We start from the raw sequence: 17,323 nt of genomic DNA on the forward strand, positions 1-17,323 counted from the left end.
CTGACAAAGATTTTTAATAACTTGAACATAAAAAAATTTAAAGATTATAACTTTTTATAATTTTAAGAATACATGTAATTGATAAAAAGGTCGGGTTAAGAACTTAAGATTGGATGCTTTATTCATTGGTGATACAATATTACAACAACACCATCATGACTTTGACGAGCTAAGGTTGTAGTATCATGAGTTTCACGTGAACTGACGCCCTTGACCCACCCAAGTTTCACTCTCTATTTTTGGGTCAAGTTAAGGCCCACATCTTGGAGAGTAGCAATAGAACCACCATGTATAAAGTGGGCCATGGTGAATTAATTTGGGCCTCCCGACTCTGTAGATAGGAACTATGCAGGAGTCCAAACGACATTTCATTTCAATTCAAAGGCCAGCTTTGAACTTTTCAACGCATCAAAAGAAGAGAAAGGAAAGATCATTCACGTGAGCAGTCGCGTGTTTCGCACGTGCCACCACCAGAACTGACACAAACTCTCCGTCAAACGTCAAAGTTTGACCACCGCTTTAGAAAAGCTTCATGCAATTTCTACAACGGAGCAAGCAATCGCACGTGCGAGTAGCGCACGCGCGACTCGTGGGACACTGACTCCGACTCACTCACGACGGAGGAGAGATAAAAAAAAAAAAGTGCCCCTTTTATTTACGGTAATGCCACCCTTCTTCAATAGTTCCGACCGGGCTTGTTGACGCCACGTGGCAACATCTTCTTGTTGTGTCGCTATTTATGGACACGTGTAGAAAATGACTTGTGGGGACCATTGAGTTTCTGGTGTTGGGGAGACATGGGCGCACATTCCAACATGGAAGCATGTGATTGTTAATGAAGGATGGACTTCATTGATGGGGGTGGAGCCACCTCTCGAGTACCAAGTGGTGTTACCTCCGGTCGGTCCCGACCCCGACATATACTTATAAGCTGTTTTTATCTTACTATTCTGCTAATTAATGGTTTATAATTCAACAAAAAAAAAATTTATTTTTATATTTTATCTCAACAAATTACAAAACTGGAAACAGGCTTATTGATAATTCTTTCACCTGTCAGAATTCAAATCTTTTATATTCATGAGCGAGTTTCTTATCAAGAAAAGAAATAAAAAATTGAAGAAAGAATAATTAAATTCAATATACAATCTAACATAAATTTCTAATTAAATTCAATGTACAATCTAACATAAATTTCTAATTAAATTCATGAATAAATATTATACTATAATTTCATATCAGTCCTTTCACGTCAAGCGGGGACCAGAAATGTGCTGAAATTTGTGGATATGAAACAGGATGGTACTCTTCTTTGCCGTTTCCAAGCAATCTTTATTCTTTAGCCTGCCTTTCTTATTGCTGGAATTTGGACCGTAGCGGATCGTTATATGTCCAAACATCTCCTTGCAATTTCGAAACTGTCCTCGTCAATATTATCCTCATTATTAGATTTGTATTTGGATCCAACATTTGGTTACGGGCTCTAGAGCCAATATATATATATATATATATATTAAATAAATAAAATACTCCTTCTTAACATTTAATTTTAGAACAAACAAGAATTTGATTGCTGAAAAAGATAAAGTATTTTCTATAAATTATAATTGAATAAGAAATAAATAAAAATAATAATTAAATATAAAATAGTTAAAGTGTTCCTCCTTTTGGTTCAATATATATATAATGTCATTATCTAAAGATATATGGGTATTATTTGAATTTTATATTTTCAAAATATCATGTGCACGTCATTGTTCATTAAGAAAGAAAAAAATTAGATAAAAGGAAAAGAAAAAGGGATAGATGAGACATCAGTAGGGAAAATATTATGTATTTCCTTCTTTTTATTCGGTTGAAGAGAAGACAAGAGAATAATATAATAATTTACTATATTTGTTATACAAAGGAAAGAGAAAATTTTAATTATTTTTACCATTTTATCCAATAATATGTATAATATTGTAATTTATACAGATTAGTATTGTAATTTAAAACTTTTATAAATTAGGATAGTATTTAATTTAAAACTTCTATAATAGTTCATTTGTTTTCTTTCCTTTCTTCCATTCATTTTTGGGCAGATGAAAATTTGTAAAGGAAGAAAAATAAGTCATCCTTCCTATTCTCCTTTCTTTCCTTATATCATCTTTAATTAACTCTTTCCTTCCTATCGTTAAATTTTTAACTGTATAATGACCTCAAACTCTTCTTTACTTATTTTTTCTAATAGAATTATACATGCAACATTAAATTTGTTCAAGGGTTACCTTTGGTTAAATCACAAATTTCAAGGGTTCAAAATGATCAATCACAAATCCTGAAAGACTTAACTAAAATTAATTTTTACCTGGATTTAGGATAATATTTGTTCTTCTGTTCGAAGAGTGTTTTAAATGTAAACATATTACTAATTCATACATTGGGTTTGGAGAATTGAATTGGACACTTTAAATATGAAATAAAAAAATAATAATAATTGTATTTTAAATTATTATTATTTTAATTTCAATTTTAAGGCATGATTTTCCTAAATATTAAAATCTATGAAGCACGTACACTTCTACAAATGTGCCGTATTCATGCCGTGTTCGTGTCGTCGGATACTTCATATATGTGTCCATAAATAAAAATAAATTTTTATTATTTTGAACACTTTTCAAACACTTCCCCGACATTTTTTGGACACTTAGACAGACACTTTCAAACATTAATATTTCTAACACAAACCTACCCAATAATTTTTAAAAAAATATGAACACATTCTAAAGTGTTCAATTTTTTTTTAAAGAAAAATTGACATTACACACATTATCACAATCAAAGTATTAAATGATACTTGTTCATCAATATATGTATATAAATAAAAATTTATATTTATATATAATCATGTCTAAGTCGTACCCGTGTCTTACTTTTTAAAAATTTAACGTGTCAACGTATCTGTATTCCATATCCATGTCCATGCTACATAAATTAAAATTATTTTCAATAACATATTATTCTCTTAAGAATAAATATGTAAATATTTCTCATTTTCAAGATCACAAATTGGGCTGGCCCTCAGTTGGAGAAAAGTCAAACTCTCTCCCCCTTTTTCTACTTCATTTGTTTAGGCCTGGATTTTCTAATTGCAAAAGGCTACAAGCAATTTTATTGAATCTAAAATTATTATTAGGACAATACTTTATCTACTCATCCAACTTAACGCTGATATTACAAATGCGCACATCGTTGGATTATAAAATCAAGATAGTAACACTCCCATTACTCTGCATAGACTTGAACTTTCATTTCTCAGCTTAAAAATGCAGAGGACATATAACTTAGATTACAAGTTTGGGTGGGTAAGAAACTAATGATTTAATGGGGCTGGAGTTTGTATGTAGAGTAATAGTTTTGGATATTAGCTCTCATTTCTCAAACATCATGTTGGCGAGACCATGGAACTCGAGAGACATTGTAAAGTTAAGTTGTAATTGTCATTTGTCACCCACAAAGTTTGGTTGGATATGTTCTTTTTCTTCCTTTTTAGTATTTATTTTTATGTCATTTTCTTCCTTTTTGAGCCCCAAGGACTACACTACACCATCTCAATTTGTGCCTCCTAACATCAACGCTGTTGGGTCCCTAACCAATGAATAAATTGTCCATTTAAATAGGAAAATTTATAAAAAAATTATTATTATTATTATTATTATTTTCTTTGGTTAACCAATCAACATGAAATACAGAATAATTATTTTGGTAGAATAAGAGAAAAGAGGGTTCTCAAAGTTTGGTCACAAATCACAATTACAATTTAAACATTGCATCGCTCAGCTGGCTCCATGTTTAGTTTTTGAGTCACAAATGGGTACACGAGAAATTCACACACACAGTGCATACACATATACATGAGGTCTATTTTTTCATTTTTTGTAAGCTTGATAGATTTAGCCTAATTTACACTACCTTCTTCTTCTTTTTTTATCTTTTTTTTTTCTTCTTCATTGCAAGAAACATATATCCACTTACACATACTTTTTATCCATGACCGGCCTCCCCCGCTGGCTAATTGGGAGGTTTTATACCATTAGTTGTTAGTTTACCCTTTAACTTACAGGTTATATGCCATTGGTCGTCATGTCCGTACGTGAGAGAGAGATTTTACATGTCAAAATTCAACTCACTCATTTATTATCTCTTTCATGTCCGTCCATGAGAGAGAGATTTTACACGTCAAAATTCAACTCACTCATTCATTATCTCTTTCGAATTACATATACTCTCTCCTTCCCTCACAATACTCACCCTTAAATCCCTTACATATTTTTTCTCTTCTCTCTCTCTCTAAACATCTCACACTCATTTCTGTTTATAGAATCTTCAAACCCAATTCATTGTTGGACAAATCTTCCTCAACTTTTGTCCAGCAAATTACCATAATGATCAAAACTCTAAAATAGAAACATAATGGGATATACTTTCCTCTAGAAATTTCAACCTTTCAAAACCAAAAAGAAAACTAATTTTCTGCACGCGAATTTTGAGCCACAAACCCAACAATCTCCACCTTAGCTCAAAATTCTATCTTCAAGTGCTTCTTCATAGCTTCACCTTAATTGGAGATTTCTCCATCTCAAATAAAGTAATAAAGCACTATGATGAATTTAAGAAACACTAACACAAAATTGACCTTCTAATCATTGACAAGGGAGATTAGTGAATTCTATCTTCAAGTGTTTCTTCATAGTTCCACCTTTATATATATATATATATATATATTGATCCATAGGGGTTAAATTTCACTTAAATCCTGAAGGTCAATTTTGTGTTAGTGTTTCTCAAATTCATCATAATGCTTTATTACTTTATTTGAGATGAAGAAATCTCCAATTAAAGATGGAGTTATGAAGAAGCACTTGAAGATAGAGTTCACTAATCTCCCTTGTCAATGATTAGAAGGTCAATTTTGTGTTAGTGTTTTTCAAATTTATCATAGTGCTTTATTACTTTATTTGAGATGGAGAAATCTCTAATTAAGGTGGGGCTATGAAGAAGCACTTGAAGATAAAATTTTGAGCTAAGGTAGAGATTGTTGGGTTTGTGGCTCAAAATTCGCTTAGTATATATTGTTAGGCCTCGTGAAGCCCACTCAAGCCCAATTTGGTGCTTTCATATGTGCTGGAGAAGTGAGAAGTCCATTTCAACTGTCAAAACACAGTGCTATTTCCAATTTGTATAATAAAGAAAGGAGAGCTGTATATTAACTATCCAAATCCCAAGGCTCTCTTTTTCAACCTCCGGTCACCTGCCTGTAAAGCGGGGGCCACATGCTCTCTCTCTCTGTCTCTCTCTCTCTCTCTGAGTCGGGTTCTCTTTTCAGAGGGCTGCATAGCAGATTTTAGGAATTGGGTTGTTTTGATAATGGCGCAAAAGCCTTGAATACCCTCCATAGCAACACACACACACTCTCTCTAAACTGCCATTATTGTCTTACATGTTCTGTGCTTTGTGGGTATTCTACAACTGATAATGTTAGTGAATCTCTGTCAAATTTAGAGGTGAAAATGGGGGAAAAAGATGGTTGGGGTTTGCCACCAACTAGTTCTCCCCTGTACACACAGAGAGATGACAATTGGAGGCACTTTGATAACTCAGTGAATGCAGTTTCTTTTGGTTTTGTTGCCACTGCCATCCTCATCTCCATGTTCCTTGTTATGGCCATTTTTGAGAGGTTTCTCAGACCATCCTCGTCGGTTTCAACCCCGTCCCGTGATCGCTACCATGGAGATATTGAGTCCCAGATGGGCTTCAATGGGAAGCTTGGTCATCCATCACCCAGAGTGAGTAATCACACTTCCCTTTATCCTATACATTCTATACATGTGTCTGTGTCTGTGTGCTTTTTGTGATATGTCTGTGTCCATACACTGTTTGTGCTATTGTTCCAGTGTAATATTGCAAATTTGTAAGCTTAAAAATTGTTCGATGTTCTTCTTGTGTTGAGAGATGGTGCTCATTTTGACTGAAAAGGGTATTGTTTTCTACCATGCATTTATGATATGTATATGTGGAATTTGTTGATGCTTGTTTAAAGTTTCTGATTCTAGATGTCTTCCCTGAGTCTCTTGCCCTTTTCTTTTCTTTTCTCTTTTCCCTCTTTTTCCTATCTCACTTCAAAGTTCTAACCTTTTATTTGTTTCTCTCTTTTTTTGTCCCCCTGATTATCTGATTCTTACACCAAATTTTATTTTGTCCCCCCCAAAAGATTCCCACACTGTTTTTATTTGATAATAGGTTGTTCTCTTTAAGGACAAGCCACACACCAAACATGTATCATGATTTTTTCTATGCTTACTGTGGACATGTTTATCTCTTGTTAGCTCTGATTATTACGATTTTTGCCAGAATTTTCAGACAATTGAAAATGTTTTACTTCAAAACAAATGGAACCTTGTTTTGTCAAATCAAGTTCAACGTTTGATCTATAATCTCCCTTTTTAATTGGTTTTCATTATTTTAGTACAAGATTAATGGAGCCTCGACATTGATATCCACAAACTTGCAAAATGGATTTCTGCTTAGCAAATGAACAAAGTTTGAGACCGTATATTAAATTTTGTACTTTGTAGTAATAAAATCATGTAGATGATAATAAAGCATCCCAATAACTACTCCTGAAATTCTTTATTATATATGCATGTGCATGTTCCCCTAAAATTTGGTACATTGAAAATCTCACTGTCTCTTTATCACAATATTCAAACAATGGTCTATCCAATAGGTTGCTTGCTGGTTGATTGGTCCCAATTAAAGTGTATGAGCTATTGCTTTATACACAACTCTTAACATTTTCGGTGTTTAGACCCACCACTGTACTTGGGGATTCATAAACCCATCACTATAATTATTTATAATGCCAGATTGCCGGGTATGGGCAGCATCGTGGTTGGGGGGACAGGCCGTCAACCTTTCTTTGTGGGCAAGTCTTAGTTTATTGTCTTCTTTCCAGCTTTAAATGTTAATCCAACTAGTTTCATCACATAAGCATACCTATTGGATTAGTCGTGATTTGGGTCATTGTGTTTCGTTCGATGAACCATCTGTGTCTGCAATACCTTTTTTTGAAGAATTCTATGTGGACTTTTACATGATTTGATAAATTATTCACTATATATATGCACCCTTATTTCAGTCAATTGGTGAGGTGGTGCATCGTTGCTTTTTGACTGTTGAAAACAATTTGCAATCCAACAGCTGTTCCAATTTCCTTTTTGGTTGAACTAGACCTCATGTGTGGCATGGTCTAGTAATGATTCTGAAAAATCTGTATTTTTTCAAATCAGACCACCTTAAGCAGATAATGCGGATTGTGGACCATTACCCATTTGTTGTGTTCAGCCTTAAGATGTGCTAAACTACGGTTGTACTGTCACTTACCCTTTTACTATTTGATTAATCTGCATGAAACAATATTTGGTAATAAGATGCTATTGCACCATCTAAGTTCTATAGCACAGCACGGTGTTCAAGATCTAGTCAAGTTGTCCAAAATTATTCTATTATGCTGATTATAGTGTATTAGATGAGATTTTTCTTTCATAGGTCTAACTTGCTTCACGTGATAATCATATCCCTCTTAGGTTTGTCCTACTAAAACATAAACAAGCATGATATCTATTAAAGCTATTTGTGCCATTGATCTATGCAATTTCAGATCCTCAAATACATGAACATTTTAGACTACAAAATTGGTATTAGTAGGCCAGCATGATAGAAGCTATACCAAAATTGCAAGTCCAAATCCCCGCCAGAACTTAGGACTAGATGTTTTAGTTTAATCTCTTACAAGAGATCTTTGATATGAAGAGTTACAGAAAAAAATATGCTCTACAGATTTCTCATAAGAAGTTGTCCTCTGTTTGGATCTTTGATCAATTATTAGAAAATCCCCTTGTTTGATGGAATGGTCATAATTTTATTTTATTTTATTATTATTATTATTTTTCCTAGTTGGTACTCACATACACTCGTCTCTTCTGAGACTTGAACTCCTGACTTTCTTTTGGGAAGTAAGAGGCTGATACCGCTAGGCCATTGGCCCGTTGGTAATGGTCATAATTCCTGCAAGGCTCATCAATATTTAATGTTGTATCTATCCTCATAAAAAGTTATTGTCTATCTAAGAATCCACCTTTTATATTCTAAAAAAAGTCAAATAAAGTATATTGTCAGTTATTGAAATATTGTCATTACTCAAAAATTTTAAAATGGAAAAAGAAAAAGGAGATCCCCTAACATTGCTGATTAAATTAAAGTGTTGACAATTGGCTTAGTCTGCTGTCATACGTTTTGTTCTGTTCAATTGCAAAGAAAACATTTCCAGTATTGGTGGTCGTCACTCGTCAATCTCTCATTATAATTTATCTTGTGTGGCAGTGTGTTTGGATGTCAACAATATGACTTCAAAGTGATGTCATTCATTTGGTTAGCAATACAAAAGTTCATTATCTCGATATGTACTAATAATTAATGATGTCTAAGGCACTGTTAGCTGTAAAATTCTATTTACTGTTTCGAGAGCATACATATCTGATGATATTTATCCCTCCTGCAGAGAACTCTATCCAAAGCTCATATGTGATTCCAATGATCTATTTTTGGTTTTTTTTTTTTTTTTTTTTTTGGAAAATCATAGTTGCTACTTGATAAATTATTATGATATTCGAAGTTTCTATTCATTTATGATCATCCCATTGTTAGTCGTTTTCTTTTTTCACTTTATAGAGTCAGCAGTCCCGTTTTTTTGTGCTTACTAGGTTTGGATTTGTTCCAAGAGCAGATGCATCATGAGTCATGAGCCATCCATTTACTGGATCCCCATGACCTTTAGTTCATATTTTGATTGGACCTGTTTTCAGTGTTGTATAATCAATTAGGTTTAGCTTGATCTGGGACCTTTGGTAGCGTCGCAGTTCGGTTGTCTAACTTGTGTCTAAATGCTTTAGTGAATTTGAGGCTGGGGTGGTTGGGCATTGGATGACTCTAAAAGTGGCTAGGCATTTTAGTTTCTACTGCTTCTTGGCGTTTGTGTTTCTATAATAGAAGCAAATACCTTCTTTGGTATGTTGTGATATGTAACAAAAAGTAAGAACTTCTTTCTATTATAATGTAACATATGAGGTTATCATTTTTAGGCTATTTGCATCTTTGTAAGCCAGCTTCTCTCTTTCAGGTATCTGCAAATGCCCGAGAAGTTTCAGTGTTGATGCCCGGAGAAGATATTCCTACCTTCATTGCCCACCCTGCTCCCATGCCTTGCCCCCCTGAACACATCCTGTGTCCTCCCCATCAACATATCTCATTGCCTGCTTTCACCTCAAACACCAACTCACACACGAACTTAAGCTCAAGCTCAACCTGAAAAAACAGAACATCAGAAGTGCCTGCATCAAATTTACTCCAACATCATGGACCCCCACTTGAGGAAAAGACATGCACTATCTTTAGAGTTTAGATATACAAGTGCCTTGATTTTTTCAATTTGAAAGGTAACCCTTTTTTTCCCGGTATGCACTTGAATATTTGTGTATAGCACTTGGTGATTGACGATGGGCAAGCTGGATCAGCATTTCCAAAGAGTTATCATTGGAATAGCAGGCAAGGCTTCGGCTTATTTACACTGCTATTATCATATTTTTCACTGTTTTCTGATATGATTTCCGATGGGTTACCCATCAAATGGATCGATTTTCTTGTAAATAAAATAGAGGAGAAGAGTTGATGTTGGTAATTGATTCCCCTCTCTTTTTTGGAGGAGAAGAGTTGATGTTGGTAATTGATTCCCCTCTCTTTTTTGGGTGGTCATTGCAACTTTTATATATTGTTGGGATGGTGATCAGAATATTGAATCTGGGTGGTCATTGCAACTTTTATATATTGTTGGGATGGTGATCAGAATATTGAATCGCCACTAAGAAACCAACACAAACTATAGGATTGATCCTCCCGTTTTCTCCATATATCAGTCATCTACCTAGAGTATCAATTCAATTTTAAAGCTAGCAGATACGGAAGAAATGACAGTGCTGAAAATGCCCAATCATCAAGTTTTCATGATTTTTTTGTTTTGTTTTTTGTTCATGTGAAACTTACATTTGGACCCTCAAAATGTTCTTTATTCTTATTTACCTTTGTGGATTTAGTTCAGTAAGAATTTCGTTTTGTTTGTGTTGGCACCAAAAACTGGCAGCCATCTCAGCGATGACGTGGACCAATGAGAAATTGACAAGTGTTTATTATGTCTTAAGGGAAGTCGGCCAATAGAGAGACAAAAGGAGAAAATCTAGGCAAATATATTTCAGCCACTTTGTTGATAAGGTTGTTGCTAAATATATTTGTAGAGATTTGAATCAATTCAAATATGTCATCAATTCAAAAGAGAAGACTTAAGAGATTTAGTTACAATAAATAACTAAATCCCAATAAAGTAGGAATTTCAACAAGAAAGGAATAGCCGTATAAGTTCAAAAGTTACAAATGGCCATTAGGCCATTTAAGGGAATGAAACGGGCTGCTAAACTTAAGGAGGGGAGTTGCTAAAAATTAGCAACTTTTTAGCAACTTTCTAGCAACGTTTTAGCAATATCTCGGCAACTTACATGTGATTAAATCGAGGAAGGTTGTTTTTACAGAGATTTCCTACTGAAACAAAACAAGAAAGGAAGCAGAATAACAATAGGATTTGACTGAGTTCAAATTGTGAAGAAAAAGAATCAAAGAAGGAGAGATTTTCTAGCAATAACTTAGGAAAATAAGTTGAGATAGAACTTCTATAAATAGAAGTATTGTATTCCATTTCTAACTGGTCCAGCACCACCACAAAACATGCATTTCAACTAAAAATGTTTTCAATTGACTCTGCGTCATTTTTTCTTATCAATTTCTTTATTTCAATTTAATGGCAATTGATTAGATCATTGTCAACTATTTTAATTCAGCCATTTACTTTCTTTCAATTTCAATTATGCCAATTTTAATTACGCAATTTTAGTTAGGCTTTCAATTCAATGACAATTGATTAAATTCTTGCCATTGAATCGTAGTGACAATTGATTAAATTCTTATCATTACTTGGCTGATGGCAATTGATTAAATTCTTGCTATCACGTTTCAGTGGCGATCGATTAAATTCTTGCCATTGTGTTTGGCTGATGGCGATTGATTAAGTTCTCGCCATCACGTTCGGCCGGCGATCGATTAAGTTCTTGCCGCCTGTCTTCACTCGGCCATTCCATCCATTCAAACATTCATCAGCCGTTACATTTCTTTAGACACTCTAAAAAGTCCTTGCTACAAACAAGGTATAAAAGAACCTTGCTGTGAGTTCTTACTAGTCTCTCTCCCACACAATCACCTGAGAGTCAGCCATCGGAAAAAGGGTTAGGCTGGTGTTCAATTACATATTTTGAGTATTTTGTACAAATACTCTGGCACGCCCGCGAAGAGTCCATCGACCGGCGTAGGGAACAAAAACCGCGCGAACACGTTTTGGCACGCCCGGTGGGACCCCGACTAGAGTGTTATAAAAGAGGCAAATATGCCACGGCCCACAAAAAATTCTAAGGCCGTGGCTACTGATGAAGATTTGGAGGAAGGCGATCAGCCAGTACAGGCTGAGAACTCTGCAGCAGGTCCTACTGATGAGTTAGCCGTACTTCAAGCACAGGTTAGCTCCTTGGTAGATGCAATGGGAAGGATGGGAGCACGCTACAACGACTTGCATGAAAATATGTCCCAACTCTTAGCCTTTATTTTGAACAAGCCGACTCAAGCTAGCAGCTCCAACAATCAGGAATCGGCTTCTCAGCCGAATCTATCACAAGCTGCTCGGCCAGAGAGGGCCATTGAAACATCACAGCCATGGCCGCCAGTAGTGACACTCCAACCAGGTGCAACATCAAGTCAGCCGGTTCATACGCTATTCACCTGGGCAGAAAACTATCCTCAGCCTACGTTGGCAGGTTCTAATCAGCCACCAGTAGTAGGTTCGCAGCCACAGGTAATTCTACCAAACCCTCCTCGGATGCCTTTGAACTCGGGGGGCAATCAGATCAGGTGGAGGCCACCGAACCCACTGTATACTTATGTGCCGCCACAGGTAGGGCTCGGGGGGCAGAATATGGCTAATCAGCCACATGATTGGCCGAATTGCTATCAACCAGCGGCTAATCAGCCGCCAGTTTTTAATCAGATACCACCAATATTAAATCAGCCACCTCAAGTCATGTTAGATAGAAGACAATTAGCTGATTTACTCACAGAAGAATATGGCCTGGAACTTAGAGGTGCCGGCCGACCAATTTATAGAACTCCTTATCCAGAAGTGGTAGACCAAGTTGAGTTCCCTAGAGGATATAAAGTCCCTGACTTTGTAACCTTTAGTGGAGAGGGGAATCAATCGACCGTGGAACACATTGGCCGATTCACGGTTCAATGTGGAGAGGCCAGTGTTAGCCCGTGGTTGAAATTGAGACTTTTTCCTAACTCTTTGACAGGGGCAGCTTTTTCATGGTATATTCGTCTACCTCCTAACTCTGTTTTTAATTGGCCACAGATGGAGGAATTATTCCACAATCAGTTCTACCGTACAGAGACAGAACCTACTCTGGCCGATTTATCCAGGCTAAGTCAATTGCCTAGTGAATCGGTCGAGACATTCATTGCAAGATTCAGGAGAGCAAGATTAAGATGTCGTGTACCTCTTCCAGAACAGGAGTACATCCGTTTGGCTTTGAACGGCCTTGATTTTGAACTTCGGAAGAGGTTTGAAGGAGTTCCATTTCGTGATATGTATGACCTGGCTGAGAAAGCTACCAGGTATGAGTTGGTTCTCAAAGAGGAGAAAGAACGAAAAAATTCCTCTAAAGGTACGTACTATAGGGACCCCAACTATGAAGTTTATTCAACTGATGTGGTTGAAGAGGAAGATTTTGAAGCTAATTTAGCCGAAGTCATTCTAAAGAAGCCTTATGTATGTGACGCTTTAACAAAACCAAATGTATCCACCAGTGGTACTCAGCCATCGACTTCATCGGCCAGGAAGGGTACGGCTGATACTGGTAAGGTTTATACGTTTGATCTGGCCAAAACAGAACAAATTTTTGATCATTTGTTGGCCGACAAACAAATCATTTTGCCAAAAGGACACAATATACCATCGACCAATAATTTAAAAGGAAGAGAGTTCTGCAAATTTCATAATTCATGGAATCATACTACTAACAATTGTTATGTATTTAGAAATGTATTGCAGAAATCTATCGATGAAGGTGTATTGAAATTCTCTGGAAAGAAGCCAGATGTAATGGGGGTCGATGGTGATCCATTTCCTAATATTGTCAGTACCAATGTAATCAGCCTGGCAACTGAAAAAGCCGCTGATAATGGTAGACAAGAAAGATTACCAAAAGTTCTTGGTAGTTCATCGGCCAGTAATGATGAGCAGAAAGTTAAGGACTTGGAAATTCAGTTAAGAGAAGCTCAAATTGCCCTCATCAACCATGGTTGTTGTCCAAATTGCAAAGGCCAAAGGAATGACTCAGACAAGAGGGGCTATTTCCAATCAACCAGAAAGCGCAGTGTCCACGAAAGGTTAGGCCATCAGCCTAGACAGAATCACGAAGAAATCAATCGATCAATATTTAGAGAAAATGGGCCGAGGGCAGTGAGAATCATTCGGTCATCGGTTGCCGATAGAGTCCTGCCAGAACAACATTTTTATCCTAGTTTCAAAAGGAAACCAACAATTCAGTCAGAAATATGGGTTCAAAAAGGAGAAGAATCTAGCCGTGTAAGAACGGTTAGACCTCCTTTGGTTGACCATGGCAGATGGACTCGAGTAAGTCACCCAAAGTTTCCTAAGCAGCCTCCTACACGTACCCAAAAAGGAGGATGCAAAGGAAAAATGCAGAACTCAAAAGGAAAGAAGACAAGATCGACCATGATCAACTAGAAAGGAAAATTGAACCAGTGGTGGCTGAAGACATGGAGGTCGTTACATCCTTTGAGAATAAGGCATGCTTTTATGAAGAAAAAGATGATCAGCCCGACCAGGATCCAAAGCATGCGGCCAAGTACAGAATTCGTTTTGGTTCTCTCCCGGATAAGGTAAATTGTAACATGGTATTTGTTTTGCCTTCTGTGTTTGAAGCAAGGATAGAACCAACGGTGAACAGGGATGTTGAGTCAGCCAAGCAGGAAGAAAAGGCTGAATCTTCAGAAATTAAGAACGATTCGACAAGTTCATCGGCCGGGATAGGATTGATCTCTCAGGATCAGCCATCTAAGGCCGATAAAATCATTTTTGAAAAACCACCTTTGTCCATGACACAGCAGTTGAGGCCGTTGTATGTTAAAGTATGGGTTGGGGTCAGCCAATCAATAGGGTTTTGGTTGACAATGGTTCGGTGGTGAATGTCATTCCATCAACTACTTTGAAGAAATTGGGTAAAACCATGGATGATGTAGTTCCAACCGACGTGGCCATTAGTGGTTTTAATGGAGGATCTAGTAACACCAAAGGTATTCTACCTTTGAAAATTACTATTGGCGGTAAGACATCCTTTACGGCTTTCTTTATCATTGATTCAACCGCGGCCTATAATCTCCTTTTAGGCCGAGATTGGATTCATCCTAACATGTGCATCCCATCAACCTTGCATCAAATGTTGATTTTTTGGGACGGAAATGAGGTAAAAATTGTTGAGGCCGATAACAAACCCTTTATAGCTAGGGTGTATTCGGCTGAGGCTGCACTTTATGATGAAACTATTGTACCTATCAAATTTGTTGGCATTAACAGGATGGGACGACCAGCAGCGGCAACAATGAAGAAGAATTTAATTAATGTTGATATTAAAGAATTATTGTCAGAAGCAGCTCGGCCGAAAATTGATATTTTCAGGTCGACCATCAAGGACATTGAAGATGTTACTGATGGATCACAAAACCAATGAAGACAAGAAGTGGCAAGCTTTCAGGGCCGCTTGCATCAGACTGAAAGCATATCTGGCTGACAAGAGACTGGCCAAAGAAGAACAACTATATGAAGAGGTATCGGCCAGCACGGCCGATATAATTGAAGAAGGTTTCGAAAAACTGGATGCAATCCAATTTGAAGATTTGGGGTCAGCCCCTTCCAGGATGGAAGATAATAAAGCAGAGGTGCAAGATCCTTTATTGGAAATAAATGTTAGTACTAAAAAAGATAATCGGCCATTATTTGTTAGTGCTTTGCTTGAGCCTAAATTCCAGGCCGATTTGATTAAATTATTAAATGAATATAAGGATTGCTTTGCTTGGAGTTATGAAGAGATGCCTGGCCTGTCTAGAAAATTGGTAGAACATAGATTACCGATCAAGAAAGATTTTCAGCCATATAAACAACCACCAAGAAGGATGTCTTCGGAAGTAAAGCTCAAAATTAAAGAAGAAATTGAGAGACTTCTTAAGGCAGGATTTATTCGAACAGTTAGGTATGTTGAATGGTTGTCTAATGTTGTTCCTGTAATGAAGAAGAATGGCAAACTTAGAGTTTGTTGTTCCTGTAATGAAGAAGAATGGTTGTCTATCACGTTTCAATGGCGATCGATTAAATTCTTGCCATTGTGTTTGGCTGATGGCGATTGATTAAGTTCTCGCCATCACGTTCGGCCGGCGATCGATTAAGTTCTTGCCGCCTGTCTTCACTCGGCCATTCCATCCATTCAAACATTCATCAGCCGTTACATTTCTTTAGACACTCTAAAAAGTCCTTGCTACAAACAAGGCATAAAAGAACCTTGCTGGGAGTTCTTACTAGTCTCTCTCCCACACAATCGCCTGAGAGTCAGCTATCGGAAAAAGGGATAGGCTGGTGTTCAATTACATATTTTGGGTATTTTGTACAAATACTCTGGCACGCCCGCGAAGAGTCCATCGACCGGCGTAGGGAACAAAAACTGTGCGAACAGTTTGTTTGGAAACGGGGAATAATCAGTCCAAACGACTAAACGAACTGCTGTATGTATAGAAACTGGACCACTGCAGAATTCTGTCCACTAGTCCCAACGGCTACAAACAGGATTTCCCGGCTCTCTCCCCGTGCCCAAAATTCAATTGCACAACAGGATACATAATTGCCCACAATTCCCCTCTTTGTAAAGACATTCGCACTGCAAATGAGTCTAACCAAGTCGAGCTTTAGGTTTGTTTTTAGTTCAATCTGTTCGTTTGTGGGTTTAGGTCGGAATTTTGGCTAGTTCAAAACGCTGAGTTCGGGTTGGACTCATCATTATTTTAAAAAACTTTGAATTTGGTTCAACTTGACTCGCTTAATCAAACAAGTTTATATTCATAAATTCATACAAACCTACACAAGCCTGTTTTTATGAACACTCCACGTGTTTAAGCAACTTGCCCGAGCCGATGAGCTCAAAAATCACACACGCTTATACTGCATTTGTATTTGAGGCAGTGGCTTGAAACTATTTGTGTGATAGAAGTACTTGCGCTCAAATTTCAAACGTTTCCATCACTTTTCATCATCAATTTTGGGGCTTTTTTTTTTTTTTTTGTTGAAAGATTGAGATGGTAGTAGGTATAAGCATTACTCGTGTGACCCCCTTTCCTGTCACTTATCAAAAGAAATGGATGGAACTTTGTCAAGACAATACATACCCCTTCATTATCAAAACCAGCTGGCTCAACATAAATGTGACATCCATCCATATTTCCCTTTCCCTTCTAGGAGGCTTTCACTGTTTCAACAATGCTCCATAACGCATTCTTATGAGTCATCAAATTCATTGATTGAACGTCACACCAACAAACTATTATTTTCATATTATTATTGAGATCTCATACTAATTTTGATAAGTATAAACCTTCCTTCGTCTGACTATTTTTTTTTTTCCTTAAATTCTGTTCATATTGAAAAGTAAAAATAATAGAAAATGAAGTTCATAAAAAGAAAATAAATTTTCATGCATTTATTTGATTAAGATGAATAACTTACAAAAATAATTTTAGAATACACATTTATGTGATGATGTGACTCGAATTTGGTTCGGGATCACAATCTTGTTTTCATCTTTTGTGTGATATTTTTGTCCTGTTTCGTGATGGTTTCTTAATTGGCATCCTAATAATATTTGTAGAAAGTTTTAAAATACAATAAAACAGTGCACTTTGGCGAAGAATCTCCTTTTTTGCGTTCCAAATTCTTTTTCCTGCACCTTCCGTGAGTTCTAGATCTTATCTAACCAAATGCAGATTCAAAGTTGCTGTCTCATGAACA

The 17,323-nt window shown here is 36.5% G+C and overlaps 1 protein-coding gene across 1 annotated transcript; it reads left to right on the forward strand.

Annotated features, from left to right (window-relative positions):
- The first annotated feature begins 5,216 nt into the window (after positions 1-5,216).
- Positions 5,217-9,778, forward strand: LOC132266304 (uncharacterized). Its single transcript, XM_059767162.1, has 2 exons — positions 5,217-5,828; positions 9,221-9,778. The coding sequence occupies exons 1-2, from the start codon at positions 5,553-5,555 to the stop codon at positions 9,407-9,409; spliced, it is 465 nt and encodes a 154-aa protein (XP_059623145.1). The 5' UTR covers positions 5,217-5,552; the 3' UTR covers positions 9,410-9,778.
- Positions 9,779-17,323: the final 7,545 nt, after the last annotated feature.

The sequence above is a fragment of the Cornus florida genome, unplaced genomic scaffold (genome assembly GCF_030987335.1).
Source record: "Cornus florida cultivar Cherokee Brave unplaced genomic scaffold, ASM3098733v1 CherokeeBrave_3.0.0_Hap2_Chr01, whole genome shotgun sequence".
Taxonomy (NCBI): domain Eukaryota; kingdom Viridiplantae; phylum Streptophyta; class Magnoliopsida; order Cornales; family Cornaceae; genus Cornus; species Cornus florida.

Bases quoted from the DNA above. Each gene is read 5' to 3' on its own strand.
- LOC132266304 (XM_059767162.1), top strand. From the start codon at position 5,553: ATGGGGGAAAAAGATGGTTGGGGTTTGCCACCAACTAGTTCTCCCCTG. The intron at 5,829-9,220 runs GTGAGTAATCAC...TCTCTCTTTCAG, and splicing joins TTGGTCATCCATCACCCAGA to GTATCTGCAAATGCCCGAGA.